General features: G+C 42.7%; 1 protein-coding gene across 2 annotated transcripts in view; it reads right to left on the reverse strand.

The window, feature by feature from the left end:
• Positions 1–723: 723 nt before the first annotated feature.
• The window catches only part of TET2 (tet methylcytosine dioxygenase 2), a 75,456-nt gene continuing 52,369 nt past the window's right edge, over positions 724–23,810 (reverse strand). For both annotated transcript variants that reach the window (XM_081209338.1, XM_081209337.1), the window contains exons 3-10: positions 20,558–20,648; positions 19,248–19,341; positions 18,432–18,640; positions 15,898–16,048; positions 14,327–14,416; positions 12,390–12,527; positions 10,918–11,278; positions 724–8,042 (exon numbers count right to left, since the gene is read on the reverse strand). In XM_081209338.1, coding sequence (XP_081065464.1) covers positions 6,670–8,042; positions 10,918–11,278; positions 12,390–12,527; positions 14,327–14,416; positions 15,898–16,048; positions 18,432–18,640; positions 19,248–19,341; positions 20,558–20,648 — 2,507 coding nt within the window. In that variant the 3' untranslated portion in view covers positions 724–6,669. The remainder of the gene's footprint in view (positions 8,043–10,917; positions 11,279–12,389; positions 12,528–14,326; positions 14,417–15,897; positions 16,049–18,431; positions 18,641–19,247; positions 19,342–20,557; positions 20,649–23,810) is intronic.

The raw sequence follows: 23,810 nt of genomic DNA on the forward strand, positions 1-23,810 counted from the left end.
GAAAAAAGTGAGGCTTATATTCAGGTCAATATGGTAAGTGTTCTGTTTTCCGAACATTTTTTGGAAGCTGAATGTCCGACGCAGCTTCCGATTGAGTGCAGGAAGCTCCTGCAGCCAATCAAAGCTGCGCCTTGGTTTTCGAACGTTTCAGAAGTCGAACGGACTTCTGGAACAGATTACGTTTGAGAACCAAGACACGACTGTGATTGTACAACTCTTTTTGCTCTTTAGGGGCCTGAGCCAATAGTCTTAAGTTCTTGGATCACTAGCTTAGAGATAGGGACTCTCAGGCCTGGAGGCCAAATGTGGTTGCTGACTCTCAGGGTTCTCCTCAGCCACAACCTCTTTCCCAAGGCCAGATTCCTCACCAGCCCCTTCAACTCTGATAATGAAGATGGGTGTGAGAGCATGTGCAGAAACTAGCCTAATGGACAGATTTCTGGCTTTGCCCACTTTTGGCTTTGATCTCACCAATCACAGGCCGGTGGCCCCCAGGAGGTTACTTGGAAGGGAAAGTGGCCCCCCGGGCTGAAAAAGCTCCTCCTATAGGTGGACAACTCAGTCAGCAGAGCATGAGACTCTTAATCTCAGGATTGTGGGTTCAAGTCCTCCATTGGGCAAAATATTTCTGCATTGCAGGGGGTCGGAATAGATGACCCTCGTGGTCTCTTCCAACTCTATGATTCTGCGAACAGCACATGATTCCACAAGACAAGCACAGAGTGCATTAAATAAATATAAATTTTATTAAAAACACCCATATTTCAGCATTATCAGGAATGATATAATAAAACAGCTTTTCAAATAACCTGCATTCATTACATTACAATACTTACAGTATTTATAACCATTCTCAGATTTTAATGGACAAAAAAAAAAGCCCCTTTGAAAAATGAGGGAAAGTTTCTTTAAAAATAAAAACAAAAACAACTCAAACAGTAGAACATAAGCTTAGAAAATGCACGTTTTTTTTAAAAAAGGTCATTATCTTAGTGTCAAACTGTTAAAGTTTCCTACACAAAAGTTAACCACTAGCTTTAAAAGTGAACTTTTAACGCCACTGTGCGTCAATCAAGATGAAGGGAACAAATCATTCAAGTAAAGTTGACACCACTCAGAAGTATCTTCAAGTATGGCTATAGTCAACCTGATAATCCTATACAAGCAATGTTATGTCTGCTCCCCCCTCCCCCCAGTTCACTGAGGCAGGGTTCTGTACATCAAAATTACAACTTTTATTTACAATACATATTTCTCCTCCCAGCCCCACTCCCCCTTCCCAAATTCCCAAACTAAGTTTTCTTCTGCCTGCAAGCAATTTGGCAAATGACGGGGGTTGGATACAAGCCCCCCCTTCGGCATGTGGATGGGGTTTTCCACTCACAGAAGGGTTGCCTGACACTTTGTGTCTGAAGTACCACAAGAGAAAACGGGAACTGAGCAATGTTCCTGCAACATCTTGCAGAATTAGCAGCACCCTAGCTGATCTAGAACCGAGCATGGCGCAGTGTTGAACTCTCCTGCATAAACATGTGCAGAACAGCTCTACCCAAAATGTGCATGTTGCTCATGGTTCTTTGGCAGGGCCGGATTTAGGTTTGATGAGGCCCTAAGCTATTGAAGGTAATGGGGCCCTTTATATGTCCAGCTGTCCTTTGTCAATAACAAATTGTCGCTGTTTTTTGTGTTGATATATGGTAATTTATGGACCCAATAGTTATCTAAAGCCATTTGCACATAACAAAATACGTATTTTATCAAAGTAATTGATATAGAAATGAGCAAACCAGTGATATTTTAGGGAGCAGGCTAGCAGGCGGGGCCCATTACGTACATCATAGGAGCCTACACAACACAAAACACTGTTGCTGTATGTAGGTTTTATTTTATTTGTTTTTTTACCTTATATTTTGGAAATGTACATCCAGTTTTTTTCTTTTACATTTTTTGGGGCCCCCCAAGAGAGTGGGGCCCTAAGCTATAGCTTGTTTAGCTTATACATAAATCCGACACTGTTCTTTGGAATCCAACCTAAAACCTGTTTTTAAATCGGCACTTCTCACCTTAAGTCAGCAAAGAAATGGTAAATGGAAAAACATGATATTACTGGAAGATGGTTTGATTAAGTGGAATCAGCAGCTCCCATGTGGAGCTCCACACAAGCAGAGGCTGTTTGGTTTGGGTTCAATGCAATGTTGAGAATCATCACTGACGAGGTTTTTCTCAACATGCAGCAAAGCAGAGCAGCCTTGGCTTGTACTGAGGTCTCCGAGATTCACCCAGCTTTGGGTGATTGCAAAGATGCTCATTAATTAAAGTTGCAAAGGTTAAATATTTGTTTCCAAGTTAAATATTCAAAGGACTTGTATTTACAGTGTGGTGTTGGCAGTAGAATGAGGAGTGGATGTCTCTAACTGCAGTTCTCCAACATCCAACGGTGATTATAATGCCGCTTTTAAAAGGCCAAATTCAGGCACTGGTCCTGTAATGGTCAATATTTACGTTGCCCAATTACACACAGTGCTATTGGTGGGACAATTCAATGTATAGAGCGAAGCAGCAACTTGTTTCATGGGTCAGGGTCTTTGCCTCATAATATATTCCCCAGCCAAACACTGAGGCATTAGGTCTGCATTTTTAAAAAGCAAGAAGTCCTAAGAAGAACATTGCTTGATCAGACCAACATTAGCCAATCGGATGCCTCTGGGAATCCTAAAAACAGGACATGACTGCAAAAGCCCTTTCTGCCTGGAGGCAGCATAGAGTCACCTTGACTAGAAGTAGCCGCTTATTCTTCATAAAATTGTCTAATCTCCCTACTCGCAGCTCCTGCTCCCGCCAATTAACTTTTAATCTCCTTGGAAACACACAACCCTCCAGCAAATGGTCAGTTGCCAAATCCTTGACTTCACAACAGGAACGAGGAGTCTGTGGCCAGCTCCTATCTTCCTTAGCCCACATGGGAGTTGTAGTCCTGCGACAGGTGGGGAACCAAGTTCCCCCCTTCCCCTGCTTTACAGTTTCCCTTTTGACCGCTCAGTGCATTCTACTTTCCATTTTGTGACTGGACCATACAACCCCTCCCAGAAGAAAACAGAGTTTAAAACGTTAAAACACTCTCATCACTGTATAAAGGAGCGGATGAATTTACACAAAATATAGCTTTAATCGCCATCAGTACATTTACAAGTATTAGAGAAAGAGAAAGATTGAATCCTCAAACAATAGAATAGAATAGAATAAAAACCCTCAAGGATAATATTTTGATCAACATTCACAACACATTCACACACCCTCGCACAATATTCTCTCTCTTGCACAGACCCTCTCTCACACACTCACTCTCACCCCTACTCTCTCACACACTTGGATGATATGTTGGCTTACAAAGGAGATCATGAGCTGATATATCCCTGAATTTTTAGAACAAAAACATTAAAAAGTTGAAGTTCAAGTTATACTTGCTATAATATCAAGTAGCGAGTGTGAGAGAAAAAATATCTTATTTTTCAAAGAATCAGGGGGGAAGAGAGGGAGGGGAAGGTGATATAACAACGTTATAAGCTTCCGCTCCCAATTTAACATCCTATTGCCAACTAGTGTTGAGGTATATGACAAGTAGGAACATCATTCAAACATTTTAATGTATTTTTAGATCACATTATATTTTAATAGCAGGCTGAGTAGCACCGTGATGTGAATTCAGCTCCAAACCCATATATATATATATATCTATGTATATATATATATCTAGATATATAATAGATTTATATTTATATATTTGTACAGTATTAAAATACTAAAGCATTAAAAAAAATTGTTTACAAGTTAAGTTACTTACTATACATCTCTTTTGCTTGCATTTTGTTTAATACAAATCACCAGTTTAAAAAACCGCCACAGCAAGCCAGCTGCCTGTTCTGTATCCTTTTTCCCGCCACCGACAGAATCGCACAGAATAACCCTGTATCTCGTGTCTTCATTCTACTCAAACCTTCCTAGCGAAGATGGGCACCTTACACTGAGCAGTGTGACGTATACTGTAACATAAATAATCCATGGAACACCTCAGTCTGCCCAGCTATTTGGAGAACTTTTATGGATCCTTAAAAGGAAAAAAAAAGTAGACTAAACTACACAATTATCAAGTCTAACCCATGCTGTTAATTATCTGAAGCTAATATTAAACAAAAACAAAATGTATATACGGTTTGAGGGATAACACGCGTCATCGTAATGGTAAAGAAAAACATGTTCACAGTACAGCTGTGTAAGATGAGCACCAAGGAATTGGAAGATTGGGGGGGGGCAGAGTGTGTTGTAAAGGCAATGCCTTGCATCCATTCAACCCAAGTGGGATTCTGCCTTTAAAAGCGGATGTTCCTCTTGTACACCAGTAGATGTTTAAGTAAGAGGCTTATCTACATAGTCTCAACCCCCTATTTTTAGTGGGGTGGGGGAGAGGAAAAGGATGCTGCAGGGAAAGGGATAACCACTCTCCTCTGCTACTTCTCAAGACTGAAATTGCCCCTCCCATTTTTAGTTTTGAAAAAGCATAGTATCGGGGCTCTTTTACATGGATTTGCCCCAAAGATAAAATAAGCTTCTAACATGTTTTAGTACCCCAGTGTTGTTTGCCAATGCTTCAGGCAGACAAAGTACTTTTCAAGCACCATTAAATAAAACAAAACAACCCCACACATTTCTGTTATTTTTTCTCCTTAATCAGGCCTTGACTTGATGGATGCATTCAAATGAGATCCAACAGAGCTTATATGGGCATGCAGCCTAAGGGCTTTCGGGCTGAGGGGTCTTTCTAGATGACCCAAACCCTTGATTTTTGCCTTTATCACTCAATTTAGCAGTATGCTATTCTGTCTCTGCACAATAGATTGTAAGGCTCCTTGCTGAAGCATGGAGCCACCAAGAAAATATTTTTAAAACCCAATATTTCCAGCAGAAATATAGCAAGCCAGAGGAAGGGATGGGATAGGAATTAAAAGTAAGAACTAAGAACACAGAAACATAAGAAGAGACTGTTAAATCAAGCCAATGGGCCATATTTTTCAGCATCCTATTCTCATGGTGTCTGAGGGAGCAACATGGCATGTTCCAGCGCTGTGGTAGTGCATTGATAACATAACCCTACCCATATAGCATCTAACCTAGCCTTAGTGAATTGCTCACAATGACTTTTTCTAGGGAAACGCTCGCCAGGGAGGGAGATAGTGGCACCTCAGTGAGCATTTCAATTTCAAATATTCTGATTCTTTCTACTTTGAGTTAAGTATTATTTACAGTCATACCTTGGTTGTGAAACGCCTTGGTACTCAGACATTTTGGCTCCCAAACGCCGCAAACCCGGAAGCGAGTGTTGCAGTTTGTGAACGTTTTTTGGAAGCCAAACGTCCGAAGGGCTTCCACAGCTTCCGGTTGAGTGCAGGAAGCTCCTTCAGCTGATCGGAAGCCACACCTTGGTTTCTGAACCATTCTGGGAGTCAAAGGGACTCCCAGAACAGATTAAGTTTGACAACCAAGGTACCACTGTACTTGACTTGGGGTGGGTGGGTGGGCAGGGGCTCCACTGGTTACACCCATGGAGAAGAGCATGCAAACCCAAGGCTTGATTCTGCTCATTCATGTACAGTAAACAATGTCTTAGTGTTATGTCCCAAAGAGGCTGCTGTCTGGATGCTGTCTTTGAACAGCAGTCTGCCTTTTCAGCAATGGAAGTTTCAGCTTAAAATGTTGCTTTTGCTTCTCTGCCCATGCAACCAACTATAACGAAAAGCTCCAGAGAGCTTCACACAATGTCACACTACTGCTCATATATAAGCTTTGCTGGATCTTGGTCCTGCCTGACCACAATTCCCATATTTTAAAAACTGGGTGTTATTTTCTTTTAAGCACCAGATTACAAACAAATACAATTTGGATACAAACACAAAAATTAAAAAGGTCCTGTTTGCCGTTTAAGGAGAGCACAGCATACTTTTTAACGTTTTCATGGTTATAAAAGGCATTAAAACTGTTCAGCTGCTGCATTAGACACCATTCTTATACATAGCACCATGTTTTAGAATAGCCAAACAAATTCAGTGTTTTGCTTCGTATTCTTTATGTAATATATGTCGCTATCCTGATTAATAAAAATCAAGTCAAGATTAAGATTACAGCAACAAACAAACCCCTGCATGTTAAAAAGCTGCATTTCCAGTATTTCAGCACATCATAGATTCAGCACCAGTTGGTAATTTAAAATTTTTGCTACTGAAATACTACAGTATTTTTACTTTAAAAACAAACTTCTCTTAATTAACTTGCTTTCATTTAAATGGTCACAGATGTAAAAATTTTAAAGGTTATGCATACAGATTCTCTGTCTTCCAGTAAGTAGTCAAGCCAGTATTTCAACGTTAAATTTGCATAGGGTGCTTTGGTTTTTAGTTGTTAACGTGTTACCTGTGACCAGTTACCAAATGAATGTGGTGGCAATGTTACCTCTTTTGCTGGTACAAGGAGGTTTTCCCATTGACAAGCTAAAAAGAAAAGGAAAAAAAAATACTGTCTCTTGCCCTTTTCCCTTGTCTCCAGCCTAAAAAGAACGACTACCTACCAACATAAAAAACAAACAAAAAACAGATGAGGTAATGAATGAAGCTCTGATGTTTATATATATCTGTTGTAAGGCCCTGTAACCCGTGTAAAGGCATATGGAGATGTGGTAACCGTGGAGTTTGTGGTGAGAGACATGGTCCTTTGTGCAAGAGACCTGATGAAACGCATGTAGGTTGGCTCCAAATTCTCATTCAGTTCAGCCGGCTCCCGCTTCACTTTTTTGCCATGCACTTTCTGAGGCACATAATCCGGACCGTACTTTTCGCAGTCCTCCTCTTTCTCCCTCGCCTTCTCCGCCATCTTTGCCTCCCACAAAGCTAGGCCGTGCTTTGGCTCGTTCATGCTTTTGTGCTGGTAGAAGACGAGCGATATCCTTGTGGGGTGGTTCCTGTTTGGGTTCTTCAGCGGGGTTGTCGCGTGGAGCTCACGTTTCGCGCACTCTATGAGAATTGACCCGTGCGAGGGGGCGACCGCCACGCCACCTATATCTGGATCCAGAAAGCTCTGCTCATTGTCTGACCAGACGTCATCGGGATCTTCTGGCGGGAGCACCTCAGTTTTATTTGCGCCTTCTTGGGAAGCAGTCTGATTGTGGTTAAGACCTGGAAGCATGTTTGACAACCCATTTTGGTTATTCTTGTTCTGGAGGTGGAGTGGATGAGCAGGGCCACTGAACACGCCTGCGGCAGGGTGGTAGTCATGTGTTAAGTGCGGAGGGGGGTAGAGATGGTCACCATTTTTATTCATGTAGTCCACACTTGGATTATTTAGATTTGATTTCAGTCTAGAGGCGATGTCCATAAAAGGACCATCAGCCTCATGTGTGGGGTAAGGAGGGAAGGAACCTGCATGCTGAATATTTGGTCTAATTGTGCAACTGTTGAGCGCATCTACCTGCACATTTTGGTTTCCATAGTTCAAGTACCTGGGCCCATAGTTCTGGTTGTTTCCAAACCTATGCTGATATAATGTATGAATTGGAGGTAGACTTAGCTTAGATAGAGAGTCTTGGCTCTGATACCTAAACAAGTCCATATGCTGAGGCTGAGACGAATAGGAGTTGTAGTAGGAGGAACAGTTCTCCAGAGGCAAGTTTCCGTTGCATTGATAATGGGGATATTGGTTATTTTGACCCAAGTGTACAGAATAGGGATTCATGAGACCAGGAGAATTCAAATAGGCTCCTGCAGGTTGCGAAGACGTTGGGTAGATATTCATGGGGCTGGACCCACCATAAGGATCTGAGGCATGTGAAGAGTTTGGATATGGGTTGGCTGGATTTGGCAAACCCATGTAGAGGTTTGTGGGACCTGAAGCAGTGTATGAGTTGATGTGGTTTGACTGAGGTTTAGTAGGGAGGGCATGATGTGGATGTTGGTAGAGCTTCTGCTGTGACATGGCTGGTCCTGAAAGACGTAACAGATCTGTGGAAGGGGAAAGAGAGAGAGGAAGAAATAGCTTTAAGAGGTAAGAACACCAATTATCACAGGTGCAGGAATCATTTTCTGGCTTCTTGTGTATTAGGAGAGGCACTGCTACTCCAACCCCTCAAAGATGTTGGTGCAGCTCAGCACAGGAGAGTTCTCCCCTACTATTAAGAACATAAATAATACCACCACGGGTCAGTCCAAAGGCCCATCTGCTCCAATATTTTGTTCTCACGGTGGCCAATGAGATGCCCGTGGAAATCCCACAAGCAGAATAAGGAGACAATAGCATTCTCCTACTTGTGCTCTTCGGTGACTGTTATTCAAGAGGCGCATGCTGTCTTGGATACTGGAGATAACATTTCACCATCGTGACCAGGAGCAACTGATAGCCTTATCAGTGTATCTAAGGCTGTGCACGCATTGCCAGCTAGGCTGCTCTCGCTCTCTCTTTTTAAAAAAACAATTTTCATTAAAGATTTTCTTCGTTTACAAAAGTGTGTGCATTGTCTCTTTTCAGGTTGTGTTTTCTACATTTCAATTATATTTGTTGTGAGACATTGGTGTTATATGCAGTATAAAGTTGGGGAAGAAAAGGGGGAGGGGAGAAAAAGATGACCTTTTTCTCAATTATGATCGAAGCTGATTTAGAGAGAATGCATGAATATGCAGAATTTCATAACAAACAGCAGGATAGCTATGGATTATGGCTAATGTCATGCACATACCGCTTCCCAAATCAGCAATGAGAGCACACTGGTTATAAAGAGCAGTAGAGCAGTGTGTACACAGCCTAATTCCCCCTTTTAAACCTGCTGGTGATTGCAATCACCAAATCTTACAGTCGTTAATTCCATAACTCAAGCCATATGCTATGTCAGTGGTTCCCAATTAACTAAGTAGTGTGGACCCCTTGTTTTTCAAAAGCCAAACCGTGGACCTCCTACTTTTGAGATCTTCAAAGATATTTTGAGATATCTATGGCAGTTTTTGATATGTGAATGGTGCCATTGACCCCCTAAGTGGGTTCTGTGGACCCCCTGGGGTCTGTGGACCACCAATTGGGAACCATTGTGCTATGTGAATAAGTACATTCTTTTGTTTGTTTTGAAGATCCCAACATTCAGCCTCTGGATTCTAGCATTATGAGAGTGGAAGAAGATCTCCCTAGTCATTCTCTCCACACCACTTATAATCTTGACTTTCTTTCCTTGCTTTCTTTCTAAGCCCAAACTTCCCCCAAATGAGCAACCTTTTCTCATAGGTGTTCCAGACCCTTGATAATTTTGGCTGCCCCTTTCTGTGCCTTTTCCATCTATTGAAGAGAAAGCAGGGATGCTGCCTCTTCCCAGCACAGCCCTAAGAATGTATCATAAGATCACCCCTTGCCAGGTCACACCATCTATCCCAGGGGTCAGCAACCTTTTTCAGCCGTGGGCCGGTCCACCATCTCTCAGACCATGTGGTGGGCCAGACTATATTGGGGGGGGGGATGAACGAATTCCTATGTCCCACAAATAACCCAGAGATGCATTTTAAATAAAAGCACACATTCTACACATGTAAAAACACCAGGCAGGCCCCACAAATAACCCAGAGATGCATTTTAATTAAAAGGACACATTCTACTCATGTAAAAACAAGCTGATTCCTGGACCGTCTGCCGGCTGGATTGAGAAGACGATTGGGCTGCATCCGGCGCACGGGCCTTAGGTTGCCTGCCCCTGATCTATGCCAACATCCTGTTCCCACAATGGCCAACAGGATGCTTATATAAAGCCTGCAGGTAGTCCATCTCCCAGTTCTCAGAGGTGGTTTTCAAGGACTCAAGGAGGCTGCAGGAGAGAAAGAAAGCCCCACTGCTTGCTTTTCTCTGGAATGAACTGTCTGTGACCTCCACAACGTAAGTGCAACACAACCACCCCAAACCCTTCTGCCTAGCAAGTTGTTAAGTACGGTTTGTCTTGTGAGAGTAAGAAAGTAAGCAAGGAAAAGTTAAAGAAGAGGAACCCCACTGTTTGTATTTCTCCGTGCTTGACATGGCTAGGGAAAGAACATCCTTAGGAGATTGTATACACACAGCTTTTTGCAGCTTATGTCTTGTTTGCCCACAGAAAAAAAATAGGAACCCTGAAGGCTGTAAGGGCATTTCTGCGCACTAAGAGGTTGTTCAGTCTTCATACTTATTCAAGAGGCCCATTCGGATAGAAACCTAAGGGCCAAAATGTATATGTTAAATGCATTATTGCTATTCTCCCCCAGGGTAGCTGTAATAGGTGGGGAAGGACAACATAAACCTTAAAAGCTCCCCTCTCAAATGACGCTACTTACACTGGAATGAAAGCTCCCACTAGATGCATTTTTAAATATATATATATATGTTTAAGATCACAGTAAGATTGGCCCTAAATAACCTCTTGAATTATTTACTTCTAACATACTTTTCACATGCTTTATCAAGGAAAAGGCAATGGAATTGCTGGGTGGCCCATCGGCTGCCTCCATCTGCACATCAGGTGAATGCTTCAGGAAAGCTGCTGCCAGTCAAAATAGGCGTTATTAGGCGATGGAGAAGAACACATTTCCTGAATTGGTATAAGCAAGTATGTTTAAACAACTATGGGTTGAGGTCTATAGCTTGAATCAAACACCACTTTGGTGTAAGGAAAGGCAGTATACGAATACCTTAAATAACTGAAACGTCGTCTACATATATTTTGAGGTTGTTCACTGAACTATAGAAGACACTAAAAGCTGAACACATGCACTGCCTGCCACCTAACCTGCCTCACCCTTATCTTGAGTGTAAATAATACAAGCGGCACAGGAAATAGAACCATGAACCATGGTGCGTACTCATTACAAACCATACCTGCTAACTGCTTTGCATGACCCGATGCTTCTGAGATGGCCTGCTTTTGGCGTGCTGCGGTTGACTTCTCTCTCTCGTGTTTGCTTGACCCATTATCCATAGCAGCAAGCTTCTCAGTGGCTGCTTTCTTAGCTTCCAACTTTTTTTGCCGGCAAGTCTTAACTGGCTCAGAAAGCATCCTTACTTTTCTCCGGAAGGAGCTAAGGACCTGGATGCTGCCGTTCCGTTTTTTCTCTTCCTGACCTTCTGCACTTCCGAACTCGTCCACGTTGGAGATTTTGTACAAAGGGAGCACATGCAATTGCTCATCTTCGGGCGTCTGGCCAATTTCACGATTGTCTTCTCTGGTGAGCGTACAGACCTGTTAAAAGAAGGAATGTCCTCTTAGCATGACAAGAACACAAAGGTCTGTCGTATGGTATGTGCTTCTAATGGGCTTATTTGCTTTATTATCCCATCTTTTCTGCAACAAGGGCAAGGTGGCATTCTCTCAACAGCTCTGTGAAGCAGGTTAGACTGAGAGAGTGGGGGCCACAACAGCAGTGGTGAAATATGACCGATCTTCAGGTGAGTCAGAAAGCAAAGTGATGTCCAAGAAAGGGGAGGAGCTCACATCCAGTCAAGGGTGACATATCTGCCTCTTCAAATGACTGAAGCATAGCAACACCCACCTAGTGCCATTCCGGCGCCCACTCGAGAACTATTGATGGATTTATTTACTACATTTATATCCCACCTTTCCTCCAAGGAGCTGAAGATGGCATTCATGGTTCTCCCCCTCTTCATTTTAAGCTCACAACAACCCTGTGAGGTAGGACAGGCTGAAAATTTGTGACTGGCCCAAAGTCACCCAGTGGGGATTTGAACCCTGGTCTCTTGGGTCTTAGTCCAACACTCTAACCATTACACCACCCTGGCTGTCTTTAGAAGGTTTACTGAGGACCCGTAGTGATAAAGGGAGAGAAGGGACACTGGATTAGTTGGCATACCCAAAACATGCTGTTGGGAGTTGAAGCACACGACTTTCTGAGAAAGTCCTTTGGTTTTCTCAGCTTTAAAGGAATGTGCTTCCCTCTGCCTCCAGCTGGGAACTTTAAGAGTCTCAGGATTCAAATGAAGATGTCAGATTCTGCACTTTTTGCAAGTTAAACGTCCCATTCAGGAGCTGATTATAACCACATAGCTCTTGAGCTTTCCTAGTCTTATATTGTTTCACTGTGTATAATAAAAGCAAGGCTAGGAGCAAGGATTTTAAGAATGAACCCTGGGAATCTCCATCATCTTTTAATTAAAAGTCTGGAGGGCTTCACATTCCTCTTCATATAAGCATTTTGTCGTTCTCTCTCCCTATCCCCACCCCCCCAACAGCCATCATGTGCCAATTTAATAGAAATACAGATTATGAAAAAATAATGAACTTAATAGAGGAAATTAGTTCTGCATGAGTACGGCTGCATGCACCACTGACTTACCAGTGTGCTGCCATTCTGCATATTATGCAAGTCCCTGTGAGCATGAGCACAGAAATCCAGGCAGGCAGTGACCCCTGAGAACGGACGGCCTTCTTTTAAACCCAGACGGCACTCGGGTGCTCTGTGTTCATATTCAATCTGAAACAAAACAAGCGCACACACGCATTACTGAAACAGTCTAATTTATCTGCTGTATTATCCCAGAGGAAATCATAGTCTCAGCTGTGTTGAATTTTTTTTGACCTAGCTGGATTATTTTGATTTGTCATGTGGAGTGCAGGGGCCAAGTAAGCTCTCTGGGGGTATATCCATTACAGCGTTGAAGTCAAAACCTTGTAGGGCAAAGACAGTGACGGAAGACCACCAGACTCCCTGAAGTCAGCACTGCTAATGAACTACCAAGTATAAGACCTCAGGGATGGCCCAATGAGGAGGCAGAATGAGACAATGATGTCAGGCATATGGAAGTGGCAAACTGGCTCCCTTAGACCTCCTCCTTAACTCATTACTGGTCAGGTAGGCTTGGCAATGCATTCTGGGTAAGGTGACCTGGAGAATGCCAGTGGCACTGCTTTCTGTAGCAGCTAGGAAGCCTGCTTAAACTTTTTTTTAAAAAAGGTGCTTGTTGCAGCTTACAAGAAACTGTAATTTTGTTAGTGGGCTTTCTACATGCCATGTCAAGCCTGAGGAATCTTTCCCTCCCCTCCCGGTGGTTCAAGAAGCCAGGAGAAAACAAGAAAGTATGATTTATTTGGTCACTGCAGTAACAGATGAAGAATTCCCCGTTCGCATCCCGAACGGAATGCAAGACACGACGGCGCATCCGCGGGTTGCGTTTTGCCACTACCGCACATGTGCGTAACGTCATTTTGAGCGTCTGCGCATGCACAAGTGGCAAAACCCAGAAGTAATGCGCTCCGGTACTTCCGGGTTGCTCCGGAGTGCAACTCGAACGTGCTCAACCTGAAGCGCATTCAACTCGAGGTATGACTATACAGGAGGAAAGAATCAGCAGCATTAAAGAACCCCAGTCTTTGGGTTCCCACATTGCAGGGGTGCCAACTTGAATAAAATATTGAGGGGCCCAGGTAAGCCCTGCCTCACATAATTGAACACAGGATGTGGTGCATGCACACCACTTGAATGGCAATGCACATCAACTCTGGGGCAGGGGCCTCGGGCCCTTCAAATATTTTAGGGAGGGACGAAGGGACCTCGGCCCCTAGGAAGTGGCTCCTATGCCACTTTTGTGCAGAATTTGATGGATTTTAAAAAATATCTATTTAATAGAGATTATGGGATAGTATTAGATGTGTGTTGTAATCAATGTATTGGGGCAGTTCAAAGTATATAAGGAGCATCTCATGGAGTGACGTACGGTGTGAAATGAAAAAATCCCAACCTAAGTTTACTAGCAGAGTTAATTTTTTGGACCACTGCAATCAGTGCCATGAAGAACACGCAAGGCAAACTGCTGCCAGAAGCTGAGGAATTCTGGTGTGGGAAAGATCTGAACCTTGGGAAGTCCTGGGGAAGTCTTTCTTGGGGATTTGGCCATTACTTTCAATACAAGATCAGAAGAGGTCCCAAATAACTCCTTAAGATGTTTCATCCATTGTTCGGCTTCACATAATTAGAAGTAATTTTTATCCCACTTTCCTCCATTATCATAAGTACATTTACAACAATTCTAATTTGCATTAGTCACAGCACACAGTGATCTTAGGAGTAGTAGCTATTTCTAACTAATTACTCTAAAATAAGAAGCATGGGGTGTTTAAATGCACTCTAAAGATGTCTTTCAAGCTTTTTTTAAACTTCAGATTCCCAAGGTCTCTGCCAAAGACTTATTATTATAATGAAACTTAATGTGATTGCAAAATAAATCAGGTTGTTTTAGTGTTGATAACTAGCACCCCATCCATTTTTTAGCCTACCTGGTTGTTATACGCATCAGGTGCCAGTTTCTTGTAAGTGGGTGCCATCAGAGTCGAGAGAGTTTGCAAATTGGACTCCAGCTTTTCTTCCTGTTTTTCAGTAAAGGAGAGATTTTGCGTGTTAACATTCAACTGTATTAAGTTTACATTGTAGTCCTAATTATCCATTACAAGCCAAAAAAAGGGGAGATGGAACAGAGATATTGCAATAAAGTTATTGCAGATACAATACAGTGGTGCCCCGCAAGACGAATGCCCCACAAGACGAAAAACTCGCTAGACGAAAGTGTTTTGCGGTTTTTGAGCTGCTTCGCAAGACGAATTTCCCTATGGGCTTGCTTCGCAAGACGAAAACGTCTTGCGTTTTTTGCAAGTTTGTTTCCTTTTTCTTAACACCGTTAATACAGTTGCGACTTGACTTCGAGGAGCAACTCATAGAACGTGGTGTGGTAGCCTTTTTTGAGGTTTTTGGTGATTTTTGAAGCTTTTCCAAAACTTTTCCAACACTGTGCTTCGCAAGACGAAAAATTCGCTAGACGAAAAAACTCGTGGAACGAATTAATTTCGTCTTGCGAGGCACCACTGTATTCAATGCTAGTAAATTGGGGAAACACAGAGGAAAGTTAAGGTTATAAAACAGAGGAATTTTGAATTTGCAAATGAACCAGGGAAACTGCTGGCTTGGCAGCTTAAAAAATGAATGAAGGGGGAATGGAGAAAAGATGAAAAGTGTGTTTCTGTGCATGAGAAGGGGAAGGAGGGAGGGAAAGGGTATTCCGCTCACTTCTGACTTTGAGTCCACCCATTAGCTGCATTCAGGCCCTGACCACTTCCCCCTAAAGGAACGCAGCCCCTGACTTCAGAAAGGTTCCTCGCCTTCCTGCGTCAGACAGAAGAGGTAGATGGAAACACTTAGAAATAAATGCCATTCTAGGGTGGAATGTTGTACTTAAGACCATCATCTGACACTGTGAGTCATTTTAAAAAATTGAGTCTCATCTTATCATTCATTCATTCATTCCCAACCCTTTTTCCTGACAAAGACTCAAGGCAGCTTACTGATAAAAACAAAAACAGCTAAAATCATAGGGGGGGGGACCAATAATTTAAAAACAATTAAACATGGATAGGATTAACATAATAGATAGATAATTTAAGGATCTTTACAATTTTATAATATGCAGAGAATAATACATGTTGAAATACCAGAGAGAGGAGCTGAGGGAAGTCTGGGGGGGGGGTGGTTTTATCTTGGGGAGGGAAAAATGGGGGGGGGATGAAGATGATATGTTTTTGATAATTTGTTATGTTGAAATTCCTAATAAAAACTATAAAAAACTCTATATAATCTATTGAAACCATGCAAAGGATTACAATAAGAAAGCACCAGCCTTTATATTCAAAGCAGTCAGTTCCAACAAGAACACCTGCACCTGCTGGCAGAAGGACAACAACGAGGGAGCCCGTCTTAACACCTCTAGGGTGGGGGTTCTAAAGTCTGGGAGCAGCTACCTCAACTAGAATAGAAATGCTTGAGAGAGTGCCACACATGCCACCTATTTAGTCCCTACCTCTCTTGGATCATCCCCCAATAGTTTAAACTTCCTTGGGATCTTGCTTCTGGCAAACTTGCACCCATTGTAGTACATACTCCACGAGCAGCCGAAGGAAAACGATGCGCCACAACTCTCGGGGTCCAGGCCTTGGCATGCGCAAGTTCGCCTAAGAAAGGAAAGAACTGCATTTGTAGCAACCTAAAAGCATAGTGTGGACACCTGCAAAGAAGCCCTGCCTGGAATTTTTTTTGCACATCATAATGTTTTTGCAGCTATATGCACTAAGCCCAACTTCTGCACTCCCTGAAGAAAGAACCCTTCAACAGGCCTTTAATAAAAGTTTGTAGGAAAGGAGAGCCGCCCTTTGTCCATGTGTCTAAGGAAGTCTTGGCCATGATATTGTTGCAACCAGAGCTAACAGCAGCCAACTGATCACCTTCTATGAAAAGCCTTTAGTAATACCAAGAGTGGCTGTAAGTGAAGTCAATTGCTTGTGTTCTACCTTCATCTATAGATATTTGATACAGAAGCAAAACAACAACCTTCTACGTGTGTGTGTGTGTGTGTGTGTGTGTGTGTGTGTGTGAAAGTGGTTTTCTTACAAGCTTCTGAAAACCAGCAGTTCACATTAAGGTTGCAATTCCATACATACTGTGAAGAAGTACCGCTCAACTCAATGGGACTTGTTTCTGTGTATTCATACATAGTATTGCACTGTAAACAATTACTTTATTAAAAAATGGAAACCAAAGGAAGGCACCTTAGCTCTGAATTATATTGAATAGGTCCAGAGATCCCATGAGTGGTGGGACACTCATGAAATGCTTCAGCTGATAGAAGGAGGTAAGGTGATCACGGACGCGGACTTATAAAAAATATTGGGGGGGGCCTGGGAAAGCTCATGAATAATAAATAAGCTCATGAATATGCAAATAAAGTGGCGCCGCCTCCTCGTGAGCGAATAGGGGAGAGCGTGCTGCGCCTATTAATCAGCTCCGGAGCGGAAATTGGGTGGAGCTTTTGCTCGGGAGGGAGGGCAGGAGGCATGCAGCCCGATCCTGTGCATTTTGGGCTGGGGGAGGGGCGGCGATGGCGCTCTGCTGGAGGGGCGCCGGAGATTATTGGGGGGCAGAGCCCCCCCAAACGAATTTTTGAGGGGGCTCGGGCCCCCTCAAGCCCCATGGAGTCGGCACCTATGAAGGTGATGTCTACTGACTCTCTTCCTGCAACACCTCCACTTCCCAAATTTTATCCCAGTGGTTTTGCGAGACACCCAGAACATTATGGGCACAAGCCTGCTGGGGGGCTGCAGAGGGAAAGGAGAATGGTCCCAAATCACCTCCATCTCTTTCCATCTGTAGGAGGACCTGCAGATCAAAAAACCCTTCTGCAAACAGAAGGACCTCACCTGTTTGTGGAAAGGCCATGCTGGAGCCAATCCTACATATTCACAAAATTCTAATACAACTGGGCCAGTCGTGCAAACCCAGTACACCATTTTTACCATGCCTTGGAAAGAGGTACCTTGCTGTAGGGTATTCTTATTGGTCTTCTATGGTCCTGTCTTTGTTGGTATTGCAATGGGTCTTGTTAAAAGCCACCAAAGCACATGGCCAGTTGAGCCATACAACAATCCCACCTGTCTCACTAAAACTGTGTAGCTATTCAGGGCACTGAAGATGTATAATAAACACATAGTAAGGGCTAATTTGGAAAGACAGTTTATGTCTTAGGGAAGCTTTTAATGTTTAATAGATTATTGTATTTTAATATTATGTTGGAAGCCGCCCAGAGTGGCTGGGGAAACCCAGCCAGATGGGTGGGGTATAAATAATAAATTATTATTATTATGTCTATTGGAATACATTTCCATGAAACCATATGAGTTCCTTAGGAAAAGTGGGAGGGGAACACCCAACAGGAAGTTGTCTTCATAATATGACTGGGGCTGCTAAAAATACATTCTCCTCCCACTAAGAATCCTGGGAAGTGTAGTCTACCCTTCCCAGAGCTGCAGTTCCCAGCACCCCAACAAACTTCCCAATATCCTTTTTTGTGTAGAGGGGGAAATGTGTTTTAAATGTATGGCAGGTATGCAGACTGGGTAACTTCATTGAGCTAGGCACCACAAATGAAGCTTGCTCCCTATATGGTACTCTGTGTACTGGGCAGAATTTGTTGCAAGAACTTTGCTGCAGCAAGGAACATTAAAAGAATCATGGTAGACATGGAACTAGACTCCAACCACTCATGCATATTGTCATGGCATAGTCCCAAAAGGGGTGTGCTACAGAACTGAACGTGATGGGAACTGTGGCAATGATAGAAGGGAGGTGAAATGGGCTCTCTTTTAAACAAAGACAACTTTCTTGGTTACTGACAACATAAGGACAATAACCTCAGTGAGACCAATGACTGATGTCAGCTAAAAAAATGAAAAGAAGAACATAGGATGCATGACTTTAGTCGGAATTATTGTTCCTTAAATCTAGGCATTCAAGTTATAGCAAGATCACATTTTGAGAGAAACAAGTACATACTTCACTTACTCTTCATTTAGAGCACAGCGACGGTTTGTTAGCGTGCCATACTTCCTTAAAGTTTCGGAGAGTTCGGAATACAGCTTGTCTGCTAGGCTTCGAGAAATTCCTTCCCACACCAAGATAAGCACTACTATCACTGCCGTTTCACAGCTGTGGCCTGCACGTTCCCGTACCAAACAAAGGAGTTTTTCTTCAGTGCTACTTCTACGAATCACCTGCAAATACACCCCCCAAAGAAGTTTTCTGGTTTTTAGTGAGATGCAAAATATGATAGAATGTCTGTTTAAGGAAAACATTTATGCTCATATCCAGTCTGCCTGTAGCACAGTTTACTGCAGTGTTGTGCGCAGAAGGTTTTAGGTTCAATCCCTGTGATCTCAAAGTACGGCTGGGAAAGACCCCTGCCTGAGATATTAGATAGATGTCAATCAGAACAGACAAGACTGGGTTAGATGGATCAGCACCCTAAATAAATACAAGGCATTTCCCAACTTTGGGAGGCCTTTAATTGGAGGTACATTTTCAAAATACTAGACTTTCCTTAGCTCAGTCCAGTACTATTACTAGGTTACATTTCATCTTTGTATACATTTTGTTTTGCAAATTTTGCAGTCTGTGTTTGGTATTTTTTTATATATATAAACTCATTTCAAAGTTATAATACCTCTTTTGACATCTATCCTAGGTCAGAGGCTTAAAAAAATATCAAAATGGTAATATTCTCTTTTAAAATGATCTGCATATTTACAGCAAACAAATACTAGTATTCTTTCTTAAACTTAAAAAATATATTTTATATGATCAAGTGGGGAAAAGGCTTACCCATTTAGCTATAGGACATCCTTGGGCACTTTTGCCTTCTTTCCCCGTATAGACAATCCTCTCTATCCTTATGGCTTTGCCTTTCTGTCCATACCTTTAAAAATCCAGACAAATGAATTAAAGTAAGTATTAACATTTGATCTGAGCAACAGAGATTCACATGCAGTGTGTGTGTATATATATAGAGAGAGAGACAGAGAGTCGAGTCAGTCTTGTGCCATTATTTGTCCATTCTACATCTGATAATCTAGTGTTTTATCATATCCAACGTATATGGAAATGTAAGTATGCAGAGGAAAAGGAGGCAACGTCTTGAAAAAAGGTGGACTATGCTTTAAATTTGCCGCTAGGTGAACAAAGGCCTTCTTAAATTGGTGTTGAAGAGAAACAAGACCTAGAGTCCAGAATTTAGCTAATTTCAATTATATGTGTCTTACATATAATGAAATATCATCCGCATATAGCATTTGTTTGGCTGCCACTTGATTCTAACAACACAGAACAGGGGGGAAAACTCACCCCGGCATAAAAAAGGGTACTATGCTGTAGAAATAATGACCAAGTTTCCAAGCCAAAGCTGGTCATTTATTCCTTTATTGCAGGCATCTCCAACCTTTGGCCCTCCAGATGTTTTGGACTACAATTCCCATCATCCCTGACCACAGGTCCTGTTAGCTAGGGATCATGGGAGTTGTAGGCCAAAACATCTGGAGGGCCGCAGGTTGGGGATCCCTGCTTTATGGAATTCAATGGATGGTACTAGATTCCTTAGTGTAAATAAGCAGAAGGAAGATGAACTCTTAATTGTGTTGTGGTTTTTGTTTTGTTTTGGTGGAGTAGCCTGCTTGAGGTTTTCTTTCCTTGAGCTGCATATGCCTTTTGCCATCTCCCCTATGTACCTTGGCATGTGTAGTGGCCCGACTGGGAATGCTAGGTCCTTTCCTGCTTTTACAGTCAATGCCAATTCGCTAATTTGGCAGGCTGGCCCTGTTGCTGGCATCTGCCTCAGAGCAGGAAGATCAGGACAGCAAGCCAGCCGAACTGTCAAATGTTGTCGTCCTCCAGTGAATAGCACAGTGCCCTGTGTTGGCAAAGCAGGAATAGCCAGCCTACCAAATAATTACTTGGGAGTCTGCAATTGTGGTCTTCTTTGTGTGCAAAGACCGAGGGTGTGTGTGTGTGTGTGTGTGTGTGTGTGTGTGTGTGTGTGAGAGAGAGAGAGAGAGAGAGAGAGAGAGAGAGAGAGTGTAAATCCTGACATGCACAATAGATAAATTTTAATCTGCCGTGTGCCTTAGCAAATTCATTACCGTTCTTCCATTATTTCTCTAATAGCAGCCACATTAGGGCCGGCTCCTAGATGGGTGTAGAAAGGGCCTTCGTCTTTTTCGATAATCTGTTCTGTTTAAAAACAAACAAACAAACAAAAAGGTTAACGCTGTATGCTTTTGAAGATGTCTTTAAAAGATATTACATAGTAAAGCATAGGTTCACCTTATACACATATTTTGCTCACTTCAGGAAAAAATTCTAAATGAAATCTGTAACAAGACCTGTTTGCACTACACATATGAGTAACACCAACCCCAAAGACTCTTGGCAGGTCATCTGTGCACCAGATCATTCATGGACTGATAGTAGGGCTAGGGGAAGAGTTACTATTTTCACTTGGGAATCGTTTTTTTTAAAAAAAACTTTAAAAATGCAAATAGGGAATTATTGTACCAAACAAGAGAGTGAGCAATATTTGGGGCAGTTCTAATGCATAATGCCAGATGAATGATTATATATATATATATATATATATATATATATATATATATATATATATATGCAGGTTTTGGTGTCTTCGGGTGTCTTCCCGTGTAAGAGTTGGGGTGTCTAGGCGACGTTTCGACGAGGTCTCACTCGTCATCTTCAGGCTGGTGCTTTCGGCTTCTTGTTACTGGAACAGAGCAGGATCTCAGTGTTTGAGTTCCTATAAATACTGTTGAGGGGGTGTGGTGTATAGCCTCCAACGTTCTGGGCAGAGAGGAAGTTTCCAGGTTAGTGTGCCTTTTCTTCTTTTGTTCATTAATTACTTGAGGGATATCTTGAGTGATTTCTTGAGTGATATTCTGAGTACCACTTAGGAGGGTCATTAGGTGTGGATTAGTTGCTAAAGCTTTCGTGTCTTGACCTCTTGAGCTTGTGAAGAGTTTTTTCTGAGAAGATGGCTGTACTGCACTTAGTTGTGCTCTGGCTTGGCTTCGTGTATAGGGGCGAGCTGTGGTTTTGTGCCCTGTGCCAGCCAGATCTGTGTAGGGATTGCAGGGGGGTGCAGCATCCGGAGGTGCCACTATGGTTTGGCTACTGGATGGTGTCTGTAATTTATCTGTGGAGAGGGTCTGGGTTTGGGTCTGGTGTGGTTGATTGGAGATGGCGTTCTGTGTGCCTCTGGTTCTGGTGTCGGTTTTTGTGGGGAGGGCTAATTTCCAGATGTCTGGCAGGCGGGACGTGTCGTCACGCTTGTTCATGTTGTGAGGGTGTTTCTCTATCTCGATGGCTTCCATGATTATTCTCTTGTGGTGATGTTCCATGTTAAAGAGCAATTTGGAATCTGCAAAATTAATTTCGTGTCCTGTTTCTTTCATGTGTTGGTAAAGAGAGGAAGTTTTTTCTTCTTTTTTGACGGCATTCTTGTGTTCTGCGATACGTGCATTTATTCGTCTGTTTGTTTGTCCAATGTATGTGGCTGGGCAGACTTTGCAGGGTATTTCATAGACCCCTTGGTTTTCTAATTGGATTTTATCTTTGGGGTTTCTGAGGATATTGGCTATTTTTTGGTTGGTGCAAAAGGCTGTTTTGATATTGTGTTTATGGAGGATTTTGCTAATTTTATCTGTAGTGCCCTTGATATAAGGAAGGAGGGCCATGCCATTGTTTTCTTCTGTGTCTTGGTTTTTGGGGGGTGTTTCTTTTTGGATTAGCTTCGTAACCCTGTTTTGCTGGTATCCGTTGGCGATTAACACATTTGAGAGATTCTGTAACTCAGTTGTCAAGTGGTCTTTGTCAGCCAGGCGTTTGGTTCTGGAGATGAGAGTCTTGGCTACGGAGTTTATTTGTGCAGGGTGGTGGTGTGATTGTGCATGTAAGTAGCGGTTGGTGTGTGTTTTTTTCCGGTAGATAGTGTCTTCCTCTCTTTACCAACACATGAAAGAAACAGGACACGAAATTAATTTTGCAGATTCCAAATTGCTCTTTAACATGGAACATCACCACAAGAGAATAATCATGGAAGCCATCGAGATAGAGAAACACCCTCACAACATGAACAAGCGTGACGACACGTCCCGCCTGCCAGACATCTGGAAATTAGCCCTCCCCACAAAAACCGACACCAGAACCAGAGGCACACAGAACGCCATCTCCAATCAACCACACCAGACCCAAACCCAGACCCTCTCCACAGATAAATTACAGACACCATCCAGTAGCCAAACCATAGTGGCACCTCCGGATGCTGCACCCCCCTGCAATCCCTACACAGATCTGGCTGGCACAGGGCACAAAACCACAGCTCGCCCCTATACACGAAGCCAAGCCAGAGCACAACTAAGTGCAGTACAGCCATCTTCTCAGAAAAAACTCTTCACAAGCTCAAGAGGTCAAGACACGAAAGCTTTAGCAACTAATCCACACCTAATGACCCTCCTAAGTGGTACTCAGAATATCACTCAAGAAATCACTCAAGATATCCCTCAAGTAATTAATGAACAAAAGAAGAAAAGGCACACTAACCTGGAAACTTCCTCTCTGCCCAGAACGTTGGAGGCTATACACCACACCCCCTCAACAGTATTTATAGGAACTCAAACACTGAGATCCTGCTCTGTTCCAGTAACAAGAAGCCGAAAGCACCAGCCTGAAGATGACGAGTGAGACCTCGTCGAAACGTCGCCTAGACACCCCAACTCTTACACGGGAAGACACCCGAAGACACCAAAACCTGCATTCCTGTACCCGTGAAAATCTACGAAAGCAAATATATATATATATATATATATGGCATGGTTAATACAGTTACTGTAATAGGGGTCAATTAGGATTTTCTCTGTTCCCGTTACCATCAGGAATCAATAAAAGTTATTGCTGTGGAATAGCTAATGGAAGAAAATCAGATAGGGCATCTTCTCGACTTTTGATATGTCAGCACCTCTGCTTATTGCTTTTTTGGTGCATAAATATTGGAAGGTAAAATCCCTTTATTACATAGGCAAGAAACCTATGACCCTCCATATGTTGCTGTACTACAAGTCCCATTTTCCCTGATCACTGGCCACACCGCCTCGGGCTAATGGGAGCTCAAGTCCAAGAAGAACATCTGGAGAGCCACAAGTTCCCCATTCCTGCTTTATTACATCTGGTTCGACCATAAATAAAGGTTGGAAATGAGTCTAGATTTTCATTGATAGTATTAGCCTTTTAGCTTTGCAGCAGTTCCTGCTATCTATATATGCACCCCAAGGCTCAGTTATTAAATTTTTTAAAAAGGTAAATTGGGGTTCAGATAAATTCCTTTAA

This window comes from Podarcis bocagei, assembly GCF_964188305.1.
Source record: "Podarcis bocagei genome assembly, chromosome: 9".
Classification (NCBI taxonomy): domain Eukaryota; kingdom Metazoa; phylum Chordata; class Lepidosauria; order Squamata; family Lacertidae; genus Podarcis; species Podarcis bocagei.